This window comes from Sus scrofa, chromosome 10 (genome assembly GCF_054392235.1).
Source record: "Sus scrofa isolate SSC_HxYL_T2T_F1_AM1 chromosome 10, Sscrofa_HxYL_maternal_Yorkshire_Landrace_v2.0, whole genome shotgun sequence".
NCBI lineage: Eukaryota > Metazoa > Chordata > Mammalia > Artiodactyla > Suidae > Sus > Sus scrofa.
The window spans coordinates 95,773,712-95,790,542 of record NC_139392.1 but is presented as its reverse complement, the minus strand read 5'-3'; the positions used below and the strand labels follow the sequence as shown (position 1 = coordinate 95,790,542).

The 16,831-nt window shown below is 51.7% G+C and overlaps 1 protein-coding gene across 10 annotated transcripts in view; it reads right to left on the bottom strand.

Moving 5' to 3' along the window:
* Positions 1 to 16,831, bottom strand: part of DIP2C (disco interacting protein 2 homolog C) — a 380,657-nt gene that overhangs the window by 48,578 nt on the left and 315,248 nt on the right. For all 10 annotated transcript variants that reach the window (XM_084980632.1, XM_084980628.1, XM_021065077.2 and 7 more), the window contains 6 exons: positions 15,238 to 15,347; positions 14,193 to 14,273; positions 9,099 to 9,222; positions 8,453 to 8,574; positions 7,597 to 7,708; positions 7,398 to 7,507 (listed from right to left, as the gene is read on the bottom strand). In XM_084980632.1, coding sequence (XP_084836758.1) covers positions 7,398 to 7,507; positions 7,597 to 7,708; positions 8,453 to 8,574; positions 9,099 to 9,222; positions 14,193 to 14,273; positions 15,238 to 15,347 — 659 coding nt within the window. The remainder of the gene's footprint in view (positions 1 to 7,397; positions 7,508 to 7,596; positions 7,709 to 8,452; positions 8,575 to 9,098; positions 9,223 to 14,192; positions 14,274 to 15,237; positions 15,348 to 16,831) is intronic.

Here is a 16,831-nt window from a genome sequence, read left to right as displayed (position 1 = left end):
TCCCCTGGCCTCTCTCAGTGGGTCAGGGATCGGGCACTGCCGTGAGCCATGGTGTAGGTTCCAGACATGGCTTGGATCCCACCTTGCTGTGGCTGTGGCGCAGGCCCGCAGCTACAGCTCCGATTCGACCCCTAGCCTGGGAACTGCCATATGCCACGGGTGTGGCCCTAAAAAAAGAGCAAGTAAAAAGGAATTGCTCCAGGAGTTCCTGTCATTGCGCAGTGGTTAACGAATCCGACCTCGAACCATGAGGTTGCGGGTTCAATCCTTGGCCTTGCTATGGGCTGTGGGGTAGGTCGCAGACATGGCTCGAATCCCGAGTTGCTGTGGCTCTGGTGTAGGCCAGCGGCTACAGCTCCGATTCGACCCCTAGCCTGGGAAACTCCACATGCCGCAGGAGCGGCCCAAGAAAAGGCAAAAAGACCCCCCCCCCCAAAAAAAAGAATTACTTCAGAATCTAACACACAAGTAGTTTCTTCTGGTTTGCCTTTAAAGCCACATTTGTTTAAAGAAGAAATGAAGCCAGATTTGTGAAATATTCCTTCAACCTCCTACTTGCTGCATCAGGAATTGGTGAGACCCCCAACTACCCAAATCACCCACATTCTCAGGCTGGCAACCACAACGGACCTTCCCTGAAGCCCTGCTCTGGGCAGGTGCCGACGGGCCAGCAGACGAGGTGAGCCTGGGGCAGAAGAGGAGCAAGAGCCCCAGCCCTCAGGAGCTGGCCGTCCACTGGGAGTTCAGAGACGGGTAACTGACCCGGGGAGGACAGAGCTCACAGAGAGCAGGGGATGATGCTCACCCCCCGTGGACGCAGAGGGGAGTGAGTATTAACTGACATCAACACAGCGACCAGAAAGTTAACGGGTTAAGAAAAGCAACCAGGAAAGGCGGCTGTCGATCCCCAAGCTCACTCCAACCCGGACCCTGCCGACATCAGAAAGCAGAGCCGTGGCTGGAGCACTCTACTAGAACCTCTTAGCAAGAACAGCTCCTGCAAACTTGCACTTGGACAAAAAATGAGTTTTCCGAAAGCTCTGAGCAACAAACTCTACTGCTCTGCTCTAAAAGGGACACTGAGAGCAGATACACCAACATGGAGGCATTAGGATGAGGCCAAGGGTATTTATTTTAAGGATGTGTCTTGTGGCATCTTCAGCAGGTTTAGCTTCCAGTGCATTTTTGCTTTGGCTGATTTTAAACAGGTGTCCATTCCTGGGCGACAGGCCAGCTCACGGGCATCTGTAGCAAGCAGGAAAGTATCCGAGAAGCTCTAGAACATCCCACGAGGACACCCACAGGCGGTTCACCCAAAGAAAGCACATTGCAACTTCCAGTGGCTGTTGAGCAAAGGTAAGAGCTACAAGGAAACTTCAGGGATCAAATCACACTTTTACGTAGGTAGCACAGGAGGTCCCTTCATGGCTCAGTGGTTAACAAACCTGACTAGGATCCAAGAGGATGCGGGTTCGATCCCTGGCCTCGCGCATTGGGTTAAGGATCCAGTGTTGCTGTGAGCTGTAGTGTAGGTCACAGACTTGGCTCGGATCCTGAGTTGCTAGGACTGTGGTACAGGCCCACAGCTGCAGCTCCGATTCGACCCCTAGCCCAGTAACCTCCATATGCCACGGGTGTGGCCCTAAAAATCAAAATAAATAAATAAATAGTATAAAAAACTTAAATTGAACATCTGAACATATATCCGTGGATTTTATACTAAATCAGACATTCTACGGTGCCCTTTATGGGAAAACACTTTACCGGACAGGCTTCTCTCTGCCAATTTTCAGTGTGTAATTGGACACTCAGTCATACTTTTGTTCTTAAAGTTGAATAAAAATTTCTTTCTGAGAGAAGTGGTGACCAAGCAACCACAGACGTGGAAGGAGTTTCCCTCTGGGGCCAAGCGTCTCTCCGAGGGCTTCCGCTCTATCCGCGACCTTCAGCACTGGAAGCAGGTGCCCTTTCACACTCACCGACGCCGCCTCTTCCTTCCTTCCAGGTACACATCACACACAGCAGACAGAACCCGAGAACAGTTTACTCACTCCTGTCTCTGGGGTCTCCAGCGTCTGTGCGTATATTAAGTAGAATCATTAGGAAGGAATAACACAAATAACCCTTTCGAGGAGGAGCATCTTTCCTGAGTCAGGGTTTAAGGTGATGGCTTCCACTTCCGCAGTCCACGGAAGCGGTGTGATCAAAAGTGTGTGCTTCTCCTTGACAAGATGCTCAGCATCGCTCATTATCAGAGAAATGCAAATCAAAACTACAATGAGGCACCGACTCACACCAGTCAGAATGGCCCTCATCGAAAAGTCCACAAACAACCAAGGCTAGAGAGGGTGTGGAGAAAAGGGAACCCTCTTTCCCTGCTGGTGGGAATGTAAGCTGCTGCAACCACTACAACGAACAGTCTGGAGATTCCTCAAAAAACTAAATGCAGAACTACCACATGACCCAGCAATCCCGCTCCCGGGCACATACCCAGAGAAAAGCATCCTCTGAAAAAATACATGCATCCCAACGTTCACAGCAGCACTATTTTACAGTAGCCAGGACGTGGAAGCAACCTAAATGTCCATCATCAGAGGCGTGGAGAACGAAAAAGGACCTCCTGCAAAGCACAGGGAAATGACTGGATGCTGTGTAATACCCTGTACGGGAAAGACTCTGAAAAGGAAGGGATGGACCTATACGCACAATTGCTTTGCTTCGCTTATGCTTAAAATTAACCCAACTTTGTAAGTCAACTACATTCCAAGAAAATTTTAAAACAGAAAGCAGATAAACAATTAGACTTTTCTTATGAACTATTACACAGTATTAAACTGTGATGTCGGCGAGTATTTTTAAAGGACAATATCCAGTATTCACGAAAGTAAACACGTATACCCTCACGCGCTTTGGTCTGCTTACATGACGTTAACAGAGCTTACTTGATTCTGTGCATTAAAATTCCTTTAAAGAGTGTGTGCTTCTCTTCTGACTGTCCTATAGGAGGCTCAGAGCTAATGCCATACTTAGTAAACGAAGATTCACCTGGTCTGCAAACATACCTTGGCTTTTCAAAGCTTCCAGAATTTATCTTGTTCTACAGAGTGCTTTATTAGTGTACCCCTCGCATTCTCCTAGAAGGCAGAGGAGAGGCTCAGGCAAGGAGGCACAACAGGAGGCTGTGTCCCTGGGACGATGACCACACAGGCAGAATCAGATGCAGCTACTGTGGAACTCGAGTCAGTGAAACACTTGCAACTTCCAGAGGAAGGTGTGTACAGCAAATTGCAACGAATTTTGGAGAAATTAAGACATCCTCAGGTTATAAAAAGTTGAGGGAGTTCATTACATTTAGACCTGCAGTTAAACAAATACTCAAGGAAATTCTGCAGGTTGCAATAGAAGAACACTATTAACTTGAGTCATTTGAAGAACTAAAGATCTCAGCGACGGTAAATACAAGGCAATGATAAAAGCCAGTGTAACTGAACAATAGCTCGTAAACCCTGCTAAGAGACTAACATACTAAAACAAAACAATCGTTAGTCTAAAAACCAGTGTTGTTACAACCTTGGGTTTTAATTTCACATTTCTTCCTGCATATTTTCAAAAAACTGATGCATCTAAAAGATTTATGTCTATGTTTTGGGCCACACAATGTACCAAGATATGCTTTTGGGACATCGACAACGGAAAAATGGTGGGATGGAGCTGCCCACAAGCAGTTCTGTATATTACTGAAATTGAGCCGGCATACTTCACATTAGAACATAATGACTTTAGGTGTTATATGGAATCCCCATGGAAACCATCCATCACAAAGAACACGGCTACAGAATACACACAAGGGGAAATGAGAAGGGCATTTAAACCCATCACTACCCAAAAATCAACCAAGCGTAAACTAAGACAGAAATGCAGGAAATGAGGAACAGAAAAGCCATACAAGCCACATGGAAAATAGCAAGAGGAGAAAATAAGTCCCTTCCTGTAAGAAAAGACTTTAAACATAAAGGGATTCTCTCTCCAACCAATGACAGAAACTGGCAGAGTGGATAAAAACTATGATCCAACATTTATTCTGCCCACGAGAGGTTCACTTTACATCAGAAGACATGAGAAGTCTGAGCATGAATAGATGGATAAAGATACTCCATGCAAACAGTGATTAAAAGAGAGCAGAGGTAGCTACACCAATATCAGACAAAATTTAAATCAAAAAGGGCTACGAGAAACAGAGAAGGGGAGTTCCCGTCATGGCTCAGGGGTAAAGAACCTGACTAGTATCCATGAGGATGTGGGTTCAATCCCTGGCCTTGCTTGGTGGGTTAAGGACTTGGTGTTGCCATGAACTGTGGCTCGGATCCCACATTGCTGTGGCTGTGGTGTAGGAGGGCAGCTGCAGCTCTGATTCGACCCCTAGCCTGGGAACCTCCATGTGCTGCAGGTGCGGCCCTAAAAAGCCAAAAAAAAAAAGAAAGATAGAAAGAAGTGCACAATGTATTAACAAAAGGTTTATTACAGCAAGAGGACATAACAATTGCAAACATCTACAAACCTAAAAACAAACCATCAAAATAGATGAAACAAAAATAGGCAGCTCTACAATAACAGTGGAAGACTTTTGATATTCCATTTTCAATAAAGGGCAAAACAACCAGAGAGAAGAGAAGTAAGAAATAGAGGACTTAACACACTAAACAAAAGAGCTCTAAAGACACAGAGAGCACCATATAACCACAGGAGAATGCGCTTTCTTCTCGAGAGGACTTTGGTCATTTCCCAGTACAGACCAGATTTTAGACCACAAATTCAGTCTCAGTAAATTTAAAAAGATAAATAACATACAAAGTATCTTCCCCAACCACAACAGGATAAACAAAAAGAAAACTGGGAAACCCACAAATTTGTGGAATGTAAACAATACACTCTTAACCAAGAGATCAAAGAAGAAATCACAAGGAAAATCAGAGACTATTCGGATACTAATGAAAATGAAAAGACGACATACACAGTAAACCTTACGAGACACAGCAAAACAGTGTAAGGCAGAGATTGATAGCAATCAAGGATGACATTCAAAACAAGAAAGATCTCACATCAATAACCTAGTTTTACAATTTAAGGAATGAGAAAATGAAGGACAGACTAAGTCCTAAGGTAGCAGAAAGAAGGAAATAATAAAGGTTGGAGAAGAGACAGACAAAGAAAAGAAAAAGAGAATGAAACCAAAAGTTCGTTCTTTGAAAAGATTCGCAAAATTGATGAACCTCTAGACAGATGGCCTAAGGAAAAAGGGGGGAGTATCAACTTACTAAATCAGAAATGAAAGCGAGGACATGTACTACGGATCCGACAGAAACAGAGCAAGTTATAAGAGACTACAACGGACGACTAACTGTATACCAACAACCCGCACACCCTACAAGAAATGGAAAAATTCCGTATCATGGAATTCAGAACATAAGCTATCAAGGAGGCACACAAAATCTATGAAGAATAAATCATAAAGAATAGAAAATCTGAATAAACCTACAACTAGTAAGAAAATCAAATCAGAAAAACAAAAAAGTCCAAGAACAAAAAGGCCTTGGCTGGACCTGATGTCTTCATGGCTGAATTCTACCAAACATTTAAAGACGAACTAACACCAATCCTTCTCGGACTTTTCCAAACAATTGAAGAGGGAACATCTCCTAATTCATTCTTAGAGGCCGGCAGAATCCTGATAGTGAAAAAGCCAAAGATACTATAAGAAGAGAAAACTATAGACCAATATCCTTTCTGAACACTGATGGAAAAATTCTCAACAAAATACTAGCAAACCAAATTCAGTAGCCCATTAAAAGGCTTATATATCATGACCAAGTGGGATTTATTCTTGGAATGCAAAGATGGTTCTACATGTGAAAATCAGTCAAAATGTCACGTTAAGGGAACAAAGAAAACCCCACATGATCACCTCCGTCAATGCAGAGAAAGCATCTGACAAAATCTGTCACAGACTAGAAACAGAAGAAAAATTCTCAACACAATAAGAGCAATATATGAAAAACACACAGTGAACATGATACACAACTGTAAAAGACTAAAAGCTTTTTCTCTAAATCAGAAATAAGACAAGGATGCCCACTTTCAGCACTTCTATTCAACATAGCACTGTAAGTTCTGGCCAGAGCTATTAGGCATGAAAAAGCTATAAAAGATATCCAAACTGGACAATAAGTAAAATTATCTCTGTTCATAGATGATGTGCTCTTATATGCAGAAAACCCTAAGGATGCCACAAAAATTGAAAATAACCATAAGTGAATTCAGCAAAGCAGAAGGATAAAAAGTCAACATTCAAAAATAAGCTGAATTTCTATACACTAAAAGAAAAATGTGAAAAGGACATTAAAGCAATTCCATTTACAATGGCATCATAAAGAATAAAATACTTAGGAATTAACTAAGGAGGAGAGAAATTTGTACAATGACAACCATACAACATTGCTCAAAGAAATTAAAGAAATAAATAGATGGGAGCACATCCTTTATTTTTAGACAGCAATATGACACAAGAACATATGGATTTGAAGCACTCTCTATCAAAATCTCAGTGATACGTTTTGCAGAAATAGCAAAGCCCACTGTATATTCACACTGAATCTTACGGAAACCTGAGCAGGCAAAACAGTCTTGAAAAAGAACAAAGTCAGAGGAATCACACTTCCTGGTTTTCAAACTTAGCACAAAGCTACATTAATCAAAACAGTGTGGTACTGCATAAGGCAGACACAGACAAAGAGAAGAGATAGTCCAGAAATAAACCCTCATATATATATATGATTTTTAAAACTTTTTTCACTGATTTATTCATTTTTACTTACACCTCAGATGCAGCTGATTGATTGACTGAGGTATAATTGACATACATTCTATTAGTTTCAGGTATACAACATAAATGTACATTTGTGTATATACTGGGAAATGATTACCAAAATAAGTCTAGCTAATATCCACCACCACACATAGTAAGAGATTTTTTTCTCAAGAAGAGAGCTAAGATTTGTTCTTCAGCAACTGCCAAATATGCAATACGGCAGTATTAATTATAGTTTCCCCGTGCTGTACCTTACATCTGCAGCCTTATTTATAATAGGAGGTTTGTACCTCGTGACTCTCTTCAGCTGTTTTGCCCAACACCAACCTGCTCTGCATCTGTGAACTGGGCTTCTTTTTCCCCTAAGATTCCACATGTAAGTAAGTGAGATCATGCAGCATTTGTCTTTCTTTCTTTTTTTTGGCCACACCTGCACGCATGCTCTCTCTGTGTCTCCCTGCCAGGCCCCAGCAGAGCCCCACTACACATAAGGATGAACCTGCACATCACTGTGTGGCTCTGTGGGTCTCACCTTCACTCCAGCAAGCATCCCAGTTGTGGACACACTGAAGTCAAGGTAGGCTAGTGTGTCCGGGTTGGAAGGTTTGTAGATCTGGGCAGGCCGCTTCTTTGGCAAATCATCTGGAGAGCAAAACAAAGCTGTCAGCATCTCCACCTTCACGGAAAAACAGACAAGCAAACGAAGGCATCTCAGCTAGTCAAGGACCGACCTGTGTCCAGTATGGGGGGCCAGGCCCTGACATCTACAGCTGCGGCTGCCTCCCTGGATCGTAACAATTTACAGATCAGTTGTGTTGTCATCAGACAGGCGGAGCGGCTCACCTGGGGGTCAGACAGCAAGGAGCGGAGGGTGAAGAGTGGACAGATGCACCAAGGCCGCGCGCAGTGCCCAGAGCAGGCTGGGCCTCGGCACGCAGCTCCACCCGCCGGCCACCAGAGGTCCTGGGAGAGCTGGGTGGTGCCCTCGGGGCGACGGTTGCACTCAGAAAGCAGCAGCCAAAGTGACGGCTCTCACCACTGGTTCATCCTACCAGACACGCACACATGCGCACACACCCTCAGCACTTCCCACCGGGCAGCAGCCGTGAGGGCTGTCCTCCAGCACAACTGCGCGAAAGTCTTCGTTTGTGACGTCCCCGCGGCTCCTCTTCCAAGGGGAAACATATCCTAATCCTCTCAGACTTCCCAGGCCCAAACTGTAAACCACTCTATCCTTTCAAAAGGAACAAGACACCTCTAAATATGGAGGAAGGAACCTTTAAACTGTGACTCCCCACTTGGTTTGGCTGGCTCCGGGGCCTGGCAGGGACGCTTCCAGGGTCTGCAGGGCTGTGCCCTGCAGGGAGTTGCTTTGATCCACGCACTGTGGCAGAGCTGACCCCAGCCCCAGGTCCCACACACAAGCTGCTCTCCTGCCGCCAGAACTGGACGGCAAGCTCCCTGGGGGAAGAGGCTGCGCCTGCTCCACGGCCGGGACCGCAGGCCCAGGCACCCCCGCTCCCCCTCCACGGCCGGCCCTGCCCGGGAGCCCAGCGCTCAGGCCCAGACACCGGCCAGCAGCCTCACCTCCACGATCATCTTCACGGTGGGCAGCGTGGTGGCGATGTTCTGAGGGTGCGGGGGACGGACGGTGATGGGCACGCAGCCTGCATACAGGCAGCCGTAAAACGCTGCGATGAGGTCTATCCCTACACGGGGAGAAGAGCACAGGTTCTCACCGGAAACAAGCCACGCTGCCCACTGGCCTCCACCCCGTCCGCAGAGCTACCAGGCTGGAAAGGTCAGGCGAGTGCGCGGGTCACTGAGATCCTGAGCGGATCTCTCCTCGGCCCTGCGGGTGTGTGACACCTCAGCCATGACCCCATCTGGGCGGTTCTTACTGCTGTCATTTCTCGAAGGACTCACTCGACTTTACTATCATCAGTTCAGAGTCAAGCATTTAACTACAACTGATTAGATGAACTATCTCGGATACCGGGTAAGACAAACTGAGACGCAGCAGCCTTTGCGAAGGGCCATTTCGTTTGTCTCCCTGCTGGGAGCTGCACAGCCTATAGCGCCGTCCCCACAAGTGGGAGGGAGAGGTCGGGGGCGGTGAGCCAGGCAGGACCGGCGCTGGCTCCTGGCAGTGCCCAGCCAGGCCAGGAGGCGCCGGCGTGCGCAATGAAGAGTCTCTCGGGCAGCGGCTGTCCTCCACGGCGCTACTTCTTACCCGGGGGGTAGACCAGAGCCACGTGGTCCCCGTCCTGCAGATGCCCTCTCTCCATCAGCATCACGGCTATCTTCTCAGCTCGTTTATGCAGCTGGACACATGTCAGCGAGTTCGCTATTGTGCCCTGAGTATCACAAGAACAAGCGGGTGAGAATTTTTTAATGTAACAGCTTTGGCGTATAGGTCATATACCACATAAGTCACTTATTTAAATGTAGAGGTCAAGGGACGTGCGTCTCTGCACAGAGTTGTGCAGCCACCACAGTCCAAAGGCCCACACTGCTCGAATTCACTTTCCTTCCCCGCCCCCTAGCCTAGAAAAGGGCACCACCAACCCACAGAGGCAACGAGATGCATCTGTATTAAAGAGAAACATTTAAAAAACGAATTGCTTGACCTAAAAAAATAGCTAAAATCACCAAAAAAAAAAAAAAAATCAACCCAGCAATTCTGGGACTTAAGTGTAATTGTCAGGGGCAATAGGAATTAGTAGCAAACTGCAGGACTCACACCATGAAAAATAAGACAAATTGAAACTGTTTTTAAGAAAGCCCACATCAAAAGTCAGGGAGCTCAGAAAACAAACCAACCCTGCCCCCCAAGCGATAGTCCAAAAAAAAAATATATATATATCAAAGGCATTTAATGCACACTTTTTAAGCTGGCAGGAACAAAGGTAAAACACATCTGGATTGAAAAGTACCTTAAAAAGCATTGTTAGGAAAATGAGGAGCAAGAGAGGAACTAAAGAATATCAGAATCCATGACAGCTGCATTACATATATATTTTTTTATTGTTTTGTCTTTTTAGAGCTGCACCCACGGCATATGGAGGTTCCCAGGCTGGGGGTCTAATCGGAGCTACAGCTGCCGGCCTGCGCCACAGCCACAGCAACACAAGATCCGAGCTGAGTCTTTGACCTGCAACACAGCTCAGGGCAACGCCAGATCCTTAACCCACTTCAGCGAGGCTAGGGATTGAACCCGCGTCCTCATGGATGACAGTCGGGTTCGATGGGCACTCCCACACTTTAAACTATAAAGAAAAGCATGACTATAAACACACGACGCTTCCAGAAAAGTCTCCCTGGAGGACGCATTTCAAGTGCACACACCACCCCAGGTGAGCGAAGACCACTGTCCACAGCTGCTCTTTGTGTTCAAGTCCTACTCCAAAGTGACGAGCAGGGCGAAGGCCCTCCGCTAGGGAACAGGCAAACCGGCCGGGAGGGACGGGTAGGAAGACCCACCTTCATTCAGGGGGGCGGAGGGAACTGGAGGGCGACACGGACAGGCCCGTGGCCCGGGCAGAAGAGAGTCCCCAGGGAGGCAGTGGGAAAACACGGCCAGGAGAGGCCAGTCCCTCCCACTGTGGACGAGCTAGGCTTCCTCCCACATTTCTTCCTTAATTACTTTCCTTCTGAGGAAAGTTAAAAAACCATAGGAAAAGACGCACGAAGTAGAAGAGCCAGTGAGCAGAAGGCGGCCGTGCCGGGGAAGCACAGGAAGACGCGTCTGGTGTCTACGTTAGAACTGGGTACTGTCACAAGCAGGCATTCGGCCCGGAGAGCACCCCGCTCGCGGGAACCACAACGCACACTCCGTGAAGACGGGGCATCGGGCCCAGGCCCTCCCAGGCCAGCGCCCTGGAGGGAAGCCAGCGCTGCACTCCTGGGGCTGCTGCGGGTGGCAGCATGGCTCGGGGAACTCGGCCCCCACGCTCCGCCTGAGGCACCTGAGCCGGTCTCCTCGGAAACAGCAGGTGTTTGCAGGCTGCGCTGTCCAACTCCCGGGCCCGACCTTCTCCCCATCTCCCAGGGAGCCCGCATCAGTCTCTACCCGGGACCGGCGTTTCCGTCCCACGGCAGAGCCTGTGCGGTGCGAGAGGCACCAGCCGTCAAGAATGTATCTGAAAGAGGCGCTGGTTTCAGAAATTTCCAACCACAGGCGCTTAGAAAGGTGATGCTTTGCTGGCCTGCTGGCCTCCAGGCACCTCGGCAGCAGTCTCATGACACCCTCTGCGCCCCTGCGGGGTCCACGGCAGGCCGGGCGCGGGGCTCTCTGCGCAGTCCCGTCCAGGGAGCCACCAGCCTGGGCACCACCACTCCCTCTCCTCAGGAGAAAAGACGCCTTTCCATCACACCTTTCACTGTCCAAAGTGCTCACTGGCACAGAACCACGCATGTGCCGGGCGAGTGGTCCAGGAACCAGTAGTCATTTCTCCTTGGGTCAGAGGTTACCTGGCACCCTCATCAACACTCAGAAGCTAAGCTGGGTTTTTGGTACAGAAACTCACTGCCTAAGAGAAGGTTCTAGGAAAAAGTACCTCCCAGGAAATTAGGGCTGACTTTTCCTAGAGGAGGTCTCGGTCTGTATCATGAGAGCACGGCGACGCAGGGGGCCCACCACCCACACCCTCTTCCTCCTCCTTTTTAATTGAAGTAGAGTGGATTTCCAGGGTTTCTTCAAGTTCTCCTGTGCAGTAAAGCGACCCGATCACGCACATTTCTCTGTGCTGTACAGGAGGGCCCCACTGCCCATCCAATCCAAATACAGCCGTTTACATCCAAAAAACCTCCAAATGCTCACTTCCTCCCTCTTCTCCCCTGGGAACCCCTGGTCTGCTCTCCTTACCCAACCCCTCTTCTTCTTCTTCTGTTTCCTTGCTTTTTAGGGCCACACCTGCAGCATATGGAGGTTCTCAGGCTCGGGGTCGAATTGGAGCTGTAGCTGCTGGCCTACACCACAGCAACTCGGGATCCGAACCTCGTCTGTGGCCTACACCACAGCTCACGGCAACGACGGACCCTTAACCCACTGAGCGAGGCCAGGGATCAAACCCGCAACCTCACGGTTCCTAGTTGGATTCGTTTCGGCTGCGCCACAAAGGGAGCTCCTTTCTGACTTTCTCAAAAGTTTTTAGAGAACGCGAAGTTGCCTGTGGCTGCGTCGCACTTCCACTGGGCAGCGCTGAACTGAGAGGCTGATTAAATGGAAGTTACACTGAAAGCACACGACAATGATGCCCCTGAGCTTCGGAGGAGGCTGCCCGCCCACGGAAACTGTACTCCCGGGCTGGAGCAGGTGCGAGTGACACAGACGCCTGGCTCTGATCCGACGCGCCCGGCTGGTCAGGGCGCAGCTGCCTCCGCAGCAGGCGAGCCTCAGAAGGGAGAGGCCACGTCTGAAGGTAGGCTACTGTGGCCCACAGTGGCCCCACGCTGACCTGACGCAAACTTCCTCCCAGCCTCGACCTCCACAACCCGCCCCGTCAGATCTGTTGTTGCCGACACATCCCTTTGAGAGTCTGCGCCATTTCCAGTGACGACACTGCCCCCGGGACCTAGTGTCCAGCAAGAGCAACGGGCTGTGAACACAGGGTCTGGCAGGGACACAGGTCACACCTGCTGACAAGGAGGCCATTGTCCCAGCATCCCTCCGTCGGCAACCCAAGGCACTGGCCCTGCAAGCGGCTGGTCCCCAGGGGAGACACAGTTAAGACAGCGCGTTTCCCTGCCACCGACAGGACCAAGTCTGTGAACGTGCCTGGATCACATCTGAATCTGCGTGTCCGGCCGGGATGGACACAAACTCCCACCCAGACTGCAAACTCAAGAGCTTCCAGGGAGGCCTAGGGTGGAGGTGGAAAAGCCAGCCGAACGGACTCTCGCCCTCCCGCGGCTCACAGCTCTCAGGGAGGCAGGCCACCTCGTCGGCAGCCCCGCCATGCTCGGGGGCTGAGTGCAGGGGTCCTTCCCGGGGGCTGGGGAGAGGGGGGCCAGGAGAGCTGGAGAGGGGCCAGGAGAGCCTCTGGAGGAAGAAAGGAAAGTCGTCAACAGTGTCCAGGAGGCTGCTGCGGGCAGAGCCTGGGGAACATCAGAAGGAGCCGTGAGAGAGGAAGCAGCCAGGCCTCAGAGCCGAGATGGCCAACCTGGCAACAGTGCCAGCAAAGGCGTCTTAGCTGTGTGGGGGCTGAGGAAGGAGTGGAGGCAAGAGACGACGAGCAGGGTCTCCTGGTGACCGCACCACGGCCAGCAGCTCACCTGCTGCGCCCCTGTGAGCACGAGTGGCCCCGGAGCCTCGAGTGCCAGAGCGGGACTCCTGGGAAGACGGTCCGCACGGCGCATGGGGCGGCGCCAAAAGGCAGGGGTAGCGAGGCCTCCTCGCGGGGGCCAGGGTGTGGGAGCGCTTGCTGAGACGAAGGCCCTTCTGGGGACCACCCTGAACAGACACAGTGCATGGGGAACCGCTGGGTCAGCGCCGCGCACCCGGCCACGCAGGGCAGGCTGCGTCGGAGGAGGAGAGGCGGCTTCTGCGCCCTGAACCTCTGAAAAGCGGATCTGAGGGCTGGACACCCGTTAGAGACTCGAGAGAGCACCTCGTGTGGCTGCACTTCCTTCCACTCGTCCTTCCTCCACTGCTTTAAGCAGCAAGCGGTGCCTTCGTGCCCTGGGATGTTGCTACTTCCCCCAACTCCGAGGAGCCCTAGCTTCCTCGAGTGGCAGGGACCCGAACTTGCCAACAAGGCCTACATGAGATCTATTTTTCGGGCTTTATTTCCAAAGCAAACAGAAAGTTAACAAGCATGTTAAGGCTTCCGCAGTTAATTTTTATTGTTACTACTATTGGCTCGAATGTTTAAGGCCTGCCTCGGAACTATTACGAACATATGACGAGTCTGCTTTTCTGATGTGAAGTGAGTATGAACTTTAAAACAAAACAGACATGCTTTTCATCCCTAAGAATGAACACCTATAACTACAGCCCAACTTCCTACTTATTAGAAATAGTTTAGTAATAAAAATAACGACATAAATACCTCATAGATCTGGAACTGTTCTCTGTTGGAGACATTCATTCATTTTTTGTGGGAAACACCGTGCTGTTCAATTGCTAAAGTGTGCACACACGCAAAGGCTTAAAGGCACTGTTTCCCAGGTGACAAGGTCTCAGTCAAAACAGCAGCAAACCAACAAACAAATCAAAGGATCCAGGCAAGGCTGGCGTGGAAGGTCTGCCCTGAGAACGGGGCGCAGAGCCCCCAAGGGTGGGGGGCAGAGGGAGCGGCAAGGAACACGGCGGGGGAGGCCTCACCCTACAGTTGAGCAGCGTGTACAGCACGTGGTCAGGGGTGGTCTGCGCCCTCCACTGCAGGACCTCTGAGAGGAACAGGAACTGAAACAGAGCAGAGCCGTCAGGTGCGGGGCCTCGTGGGGGCGGGCTGACCTTGCCTTTGAAACCACTGCGGTCTGGAGGAGGGCTTCTGGGGCTCCTGAGACAGGGAGAGGACAACTCGCACGGAAAGGGGTGGCAGAACAGGCCCTGCCTACGGTGCGCTCCTGCCAGTGATCTGGAACTGCAGTGCCTGTTCAGGCCCACGCGTCAAGGGCTGGTGCCAAGGCGCCGTTAGGGAAGTTTTCGGACGTCTGCCCGAGGGTGGGAGGCCCAGTCTCCTCACCCACAGAAAAAAATCCCTTTTCCCGGGGCTGTCGGAAGAGGCAATGGCGATTTCTGGGGCTGCTGACAGAACCCGATCTATCCTCTTTCACAAGTGGGCTCTCTGATTATGCTGTTTTCACAAGGGTCGTCCCTGAGGTCACGCAGCAGTGCTGCGCGGCACACAGGCCACGTGCCACCTGACTCGGTCTGCGGTCACGAGGACCGCCCGCTTCGTGTCGGGACACAGGAAGCACCCGCACCCTCGCCTTAACCCACTTTACTGAGAGAAACGTACTGTGAGGCGGTTAAGTGGCTGCTGCCGTCATGTCCCCCGGGAGCCCAGCAGGGCTGGATGGCTGGGGGGCAGTGCGGCCGTCAAACACGGGCTGGTGGGAGGATTAGGAGCAAGGGCGCGGGGGGGGGGGGCGCTGGAACCGGACGGGGATCCCAGAAGGGACCTCGGGCCTGAAAGTCCGGGGGCTGCACCACCTCCCCCTGTGACATGTCCCACACCGCAGGGCACCCCGACAAACACGTGTTCCTTACAAAACTGCACGGACATCTCTGGCAGGGCTGCGAGGGCAGGCGGGCAGAAGGGTCGTCGAGGACGGGGAGGGAAACTGGGAGTCGGGGGCACCTGTGATGTGGCGTCTGGGCAGCAAGGGAGGGGCCCGGCCGAGGTCTGGCTCCCGGGGCTCACCTTCCGGGCCTGGTCGTTGTCCTCTATCTGGCCCAGGTCTCTGCCGCTGGCCTGCGCGATCCTCTTCCCAGACACCAGGTTCCCCACCATCACAGAGGCAGGGCCGATCTCTGGACAGAAGCAGGGGCACGCAGGTGAGGAAAGCACACGCGGGCTTCCTTCCAACACGAGCTTCCGCGGGGGCGAGGAGCTGACTCTGGGCAAATCCTCCCGAGGCTGAGGCTTTGAAACATCTCGTTAGAACAGGGTTTCGAGTAGGTCACTACCGTGACAAGCAGGCAACGGTGAACGAGGCCCCGTAAGGGCACAGGAGGTCAGGCTTCCGCCAGCCCCTGGGGCCCTCCCGGGCCCGCTGCCTGGTTTTTCCTGTATAATGCAGAAGACAAGGCTGGCATCTAAAAAGGGACGTAGTTCGCTCTAAGCAGGGAAAGACCTGCTCCCAGGTGCTCTCGCGCATCACGGAGGCTTGACCGAAAACAGCCCCACGACCTCGTACATTCCACAGAAAAGCGCCTTCGGATGGACTGCGGGGCTCGACAGCGGGGAGGCGGGGCTCGGCCGCCCGCCGACCCGTGGAGGCTGGAGGCCTCTGCACAACAGGGGGCTGTGCCAGCACAGCCCACGCCCCTCCCAGTCCGCCAGGGACGCAACACGGAGCTGCGGCCGGAGTCCGTGCAGCGCTCCACACGAGCAAAGCAAACACAGCCTATTCTGACAGCCTTTCTCTCCTAACGAAAGAAAAAAGTTTCTAAGGAGGTGCAGAGACGCTTTCGAAATGTGACTGCGAGAAACCCTAGACTTTCTTAGAACATCAGCATCCACGCTTTTCACCGAACGAGGTCCCTCCCTGCACGTGGAAGGGCTGCTCACCCCCGTCTCACCTGAGCTCCACCCGGGGGGCCTGGGGGCCGGCTGGCTCCACGCCCACTGCGGCCCACACCCCCTGACCACCTCCCCCACGAAGGGCCATCAGGTCTGGGTCTCACTCTCCCACCCTCTGGCCCCAGAGCCTTGGGTCAGTTCCCGAACCCTCTGAGGCACAAGTGGTGGAGACCAGAGCGCCCACTTCGGGGCCCGTGAGGATGAAACGAGTTGACACATGGAGACACGGCAGCCTGGGCGCTGGCTGTCATCTGAACACCCCAGCCTGCCCGCCTCCCAGGTCTGTCCGCACATCGAGACCGGTGGCCCCAGGACAGAACAGCCGCTTCCTTGCGCTCCACATTCCTGCACGAAGTTCTCTGCACTGAGAACTGCGCGCTGCCCTAAAGAGCAGGACCAGTCAGCTGCTGGGAGGCCCAAGTTCACGAATGGACCGCTACGTGTTCCCCAAACGGCCATCTTAACAATCGCATCAGTAGAAACGCTCAGGTCCGCAGAGGCTTCCACGCGCCTGCTGCTGGGCCGCAGAGGACGTGTACGGAAGCCTTGTCTGCATCAGCGCGGGAGGCAGCCGTGACCCTGAGAGACTCTGTGCCGGAGACCACCCAGCAGGGGCGGTCCAACACCCAAACCAGGAGTGCTGGGCCCAGGCGCGGCCAACGCCTGTTCCCCGGATGGGGGGACTCTGCCTCCCATCCCCCGCTGGGCGGGA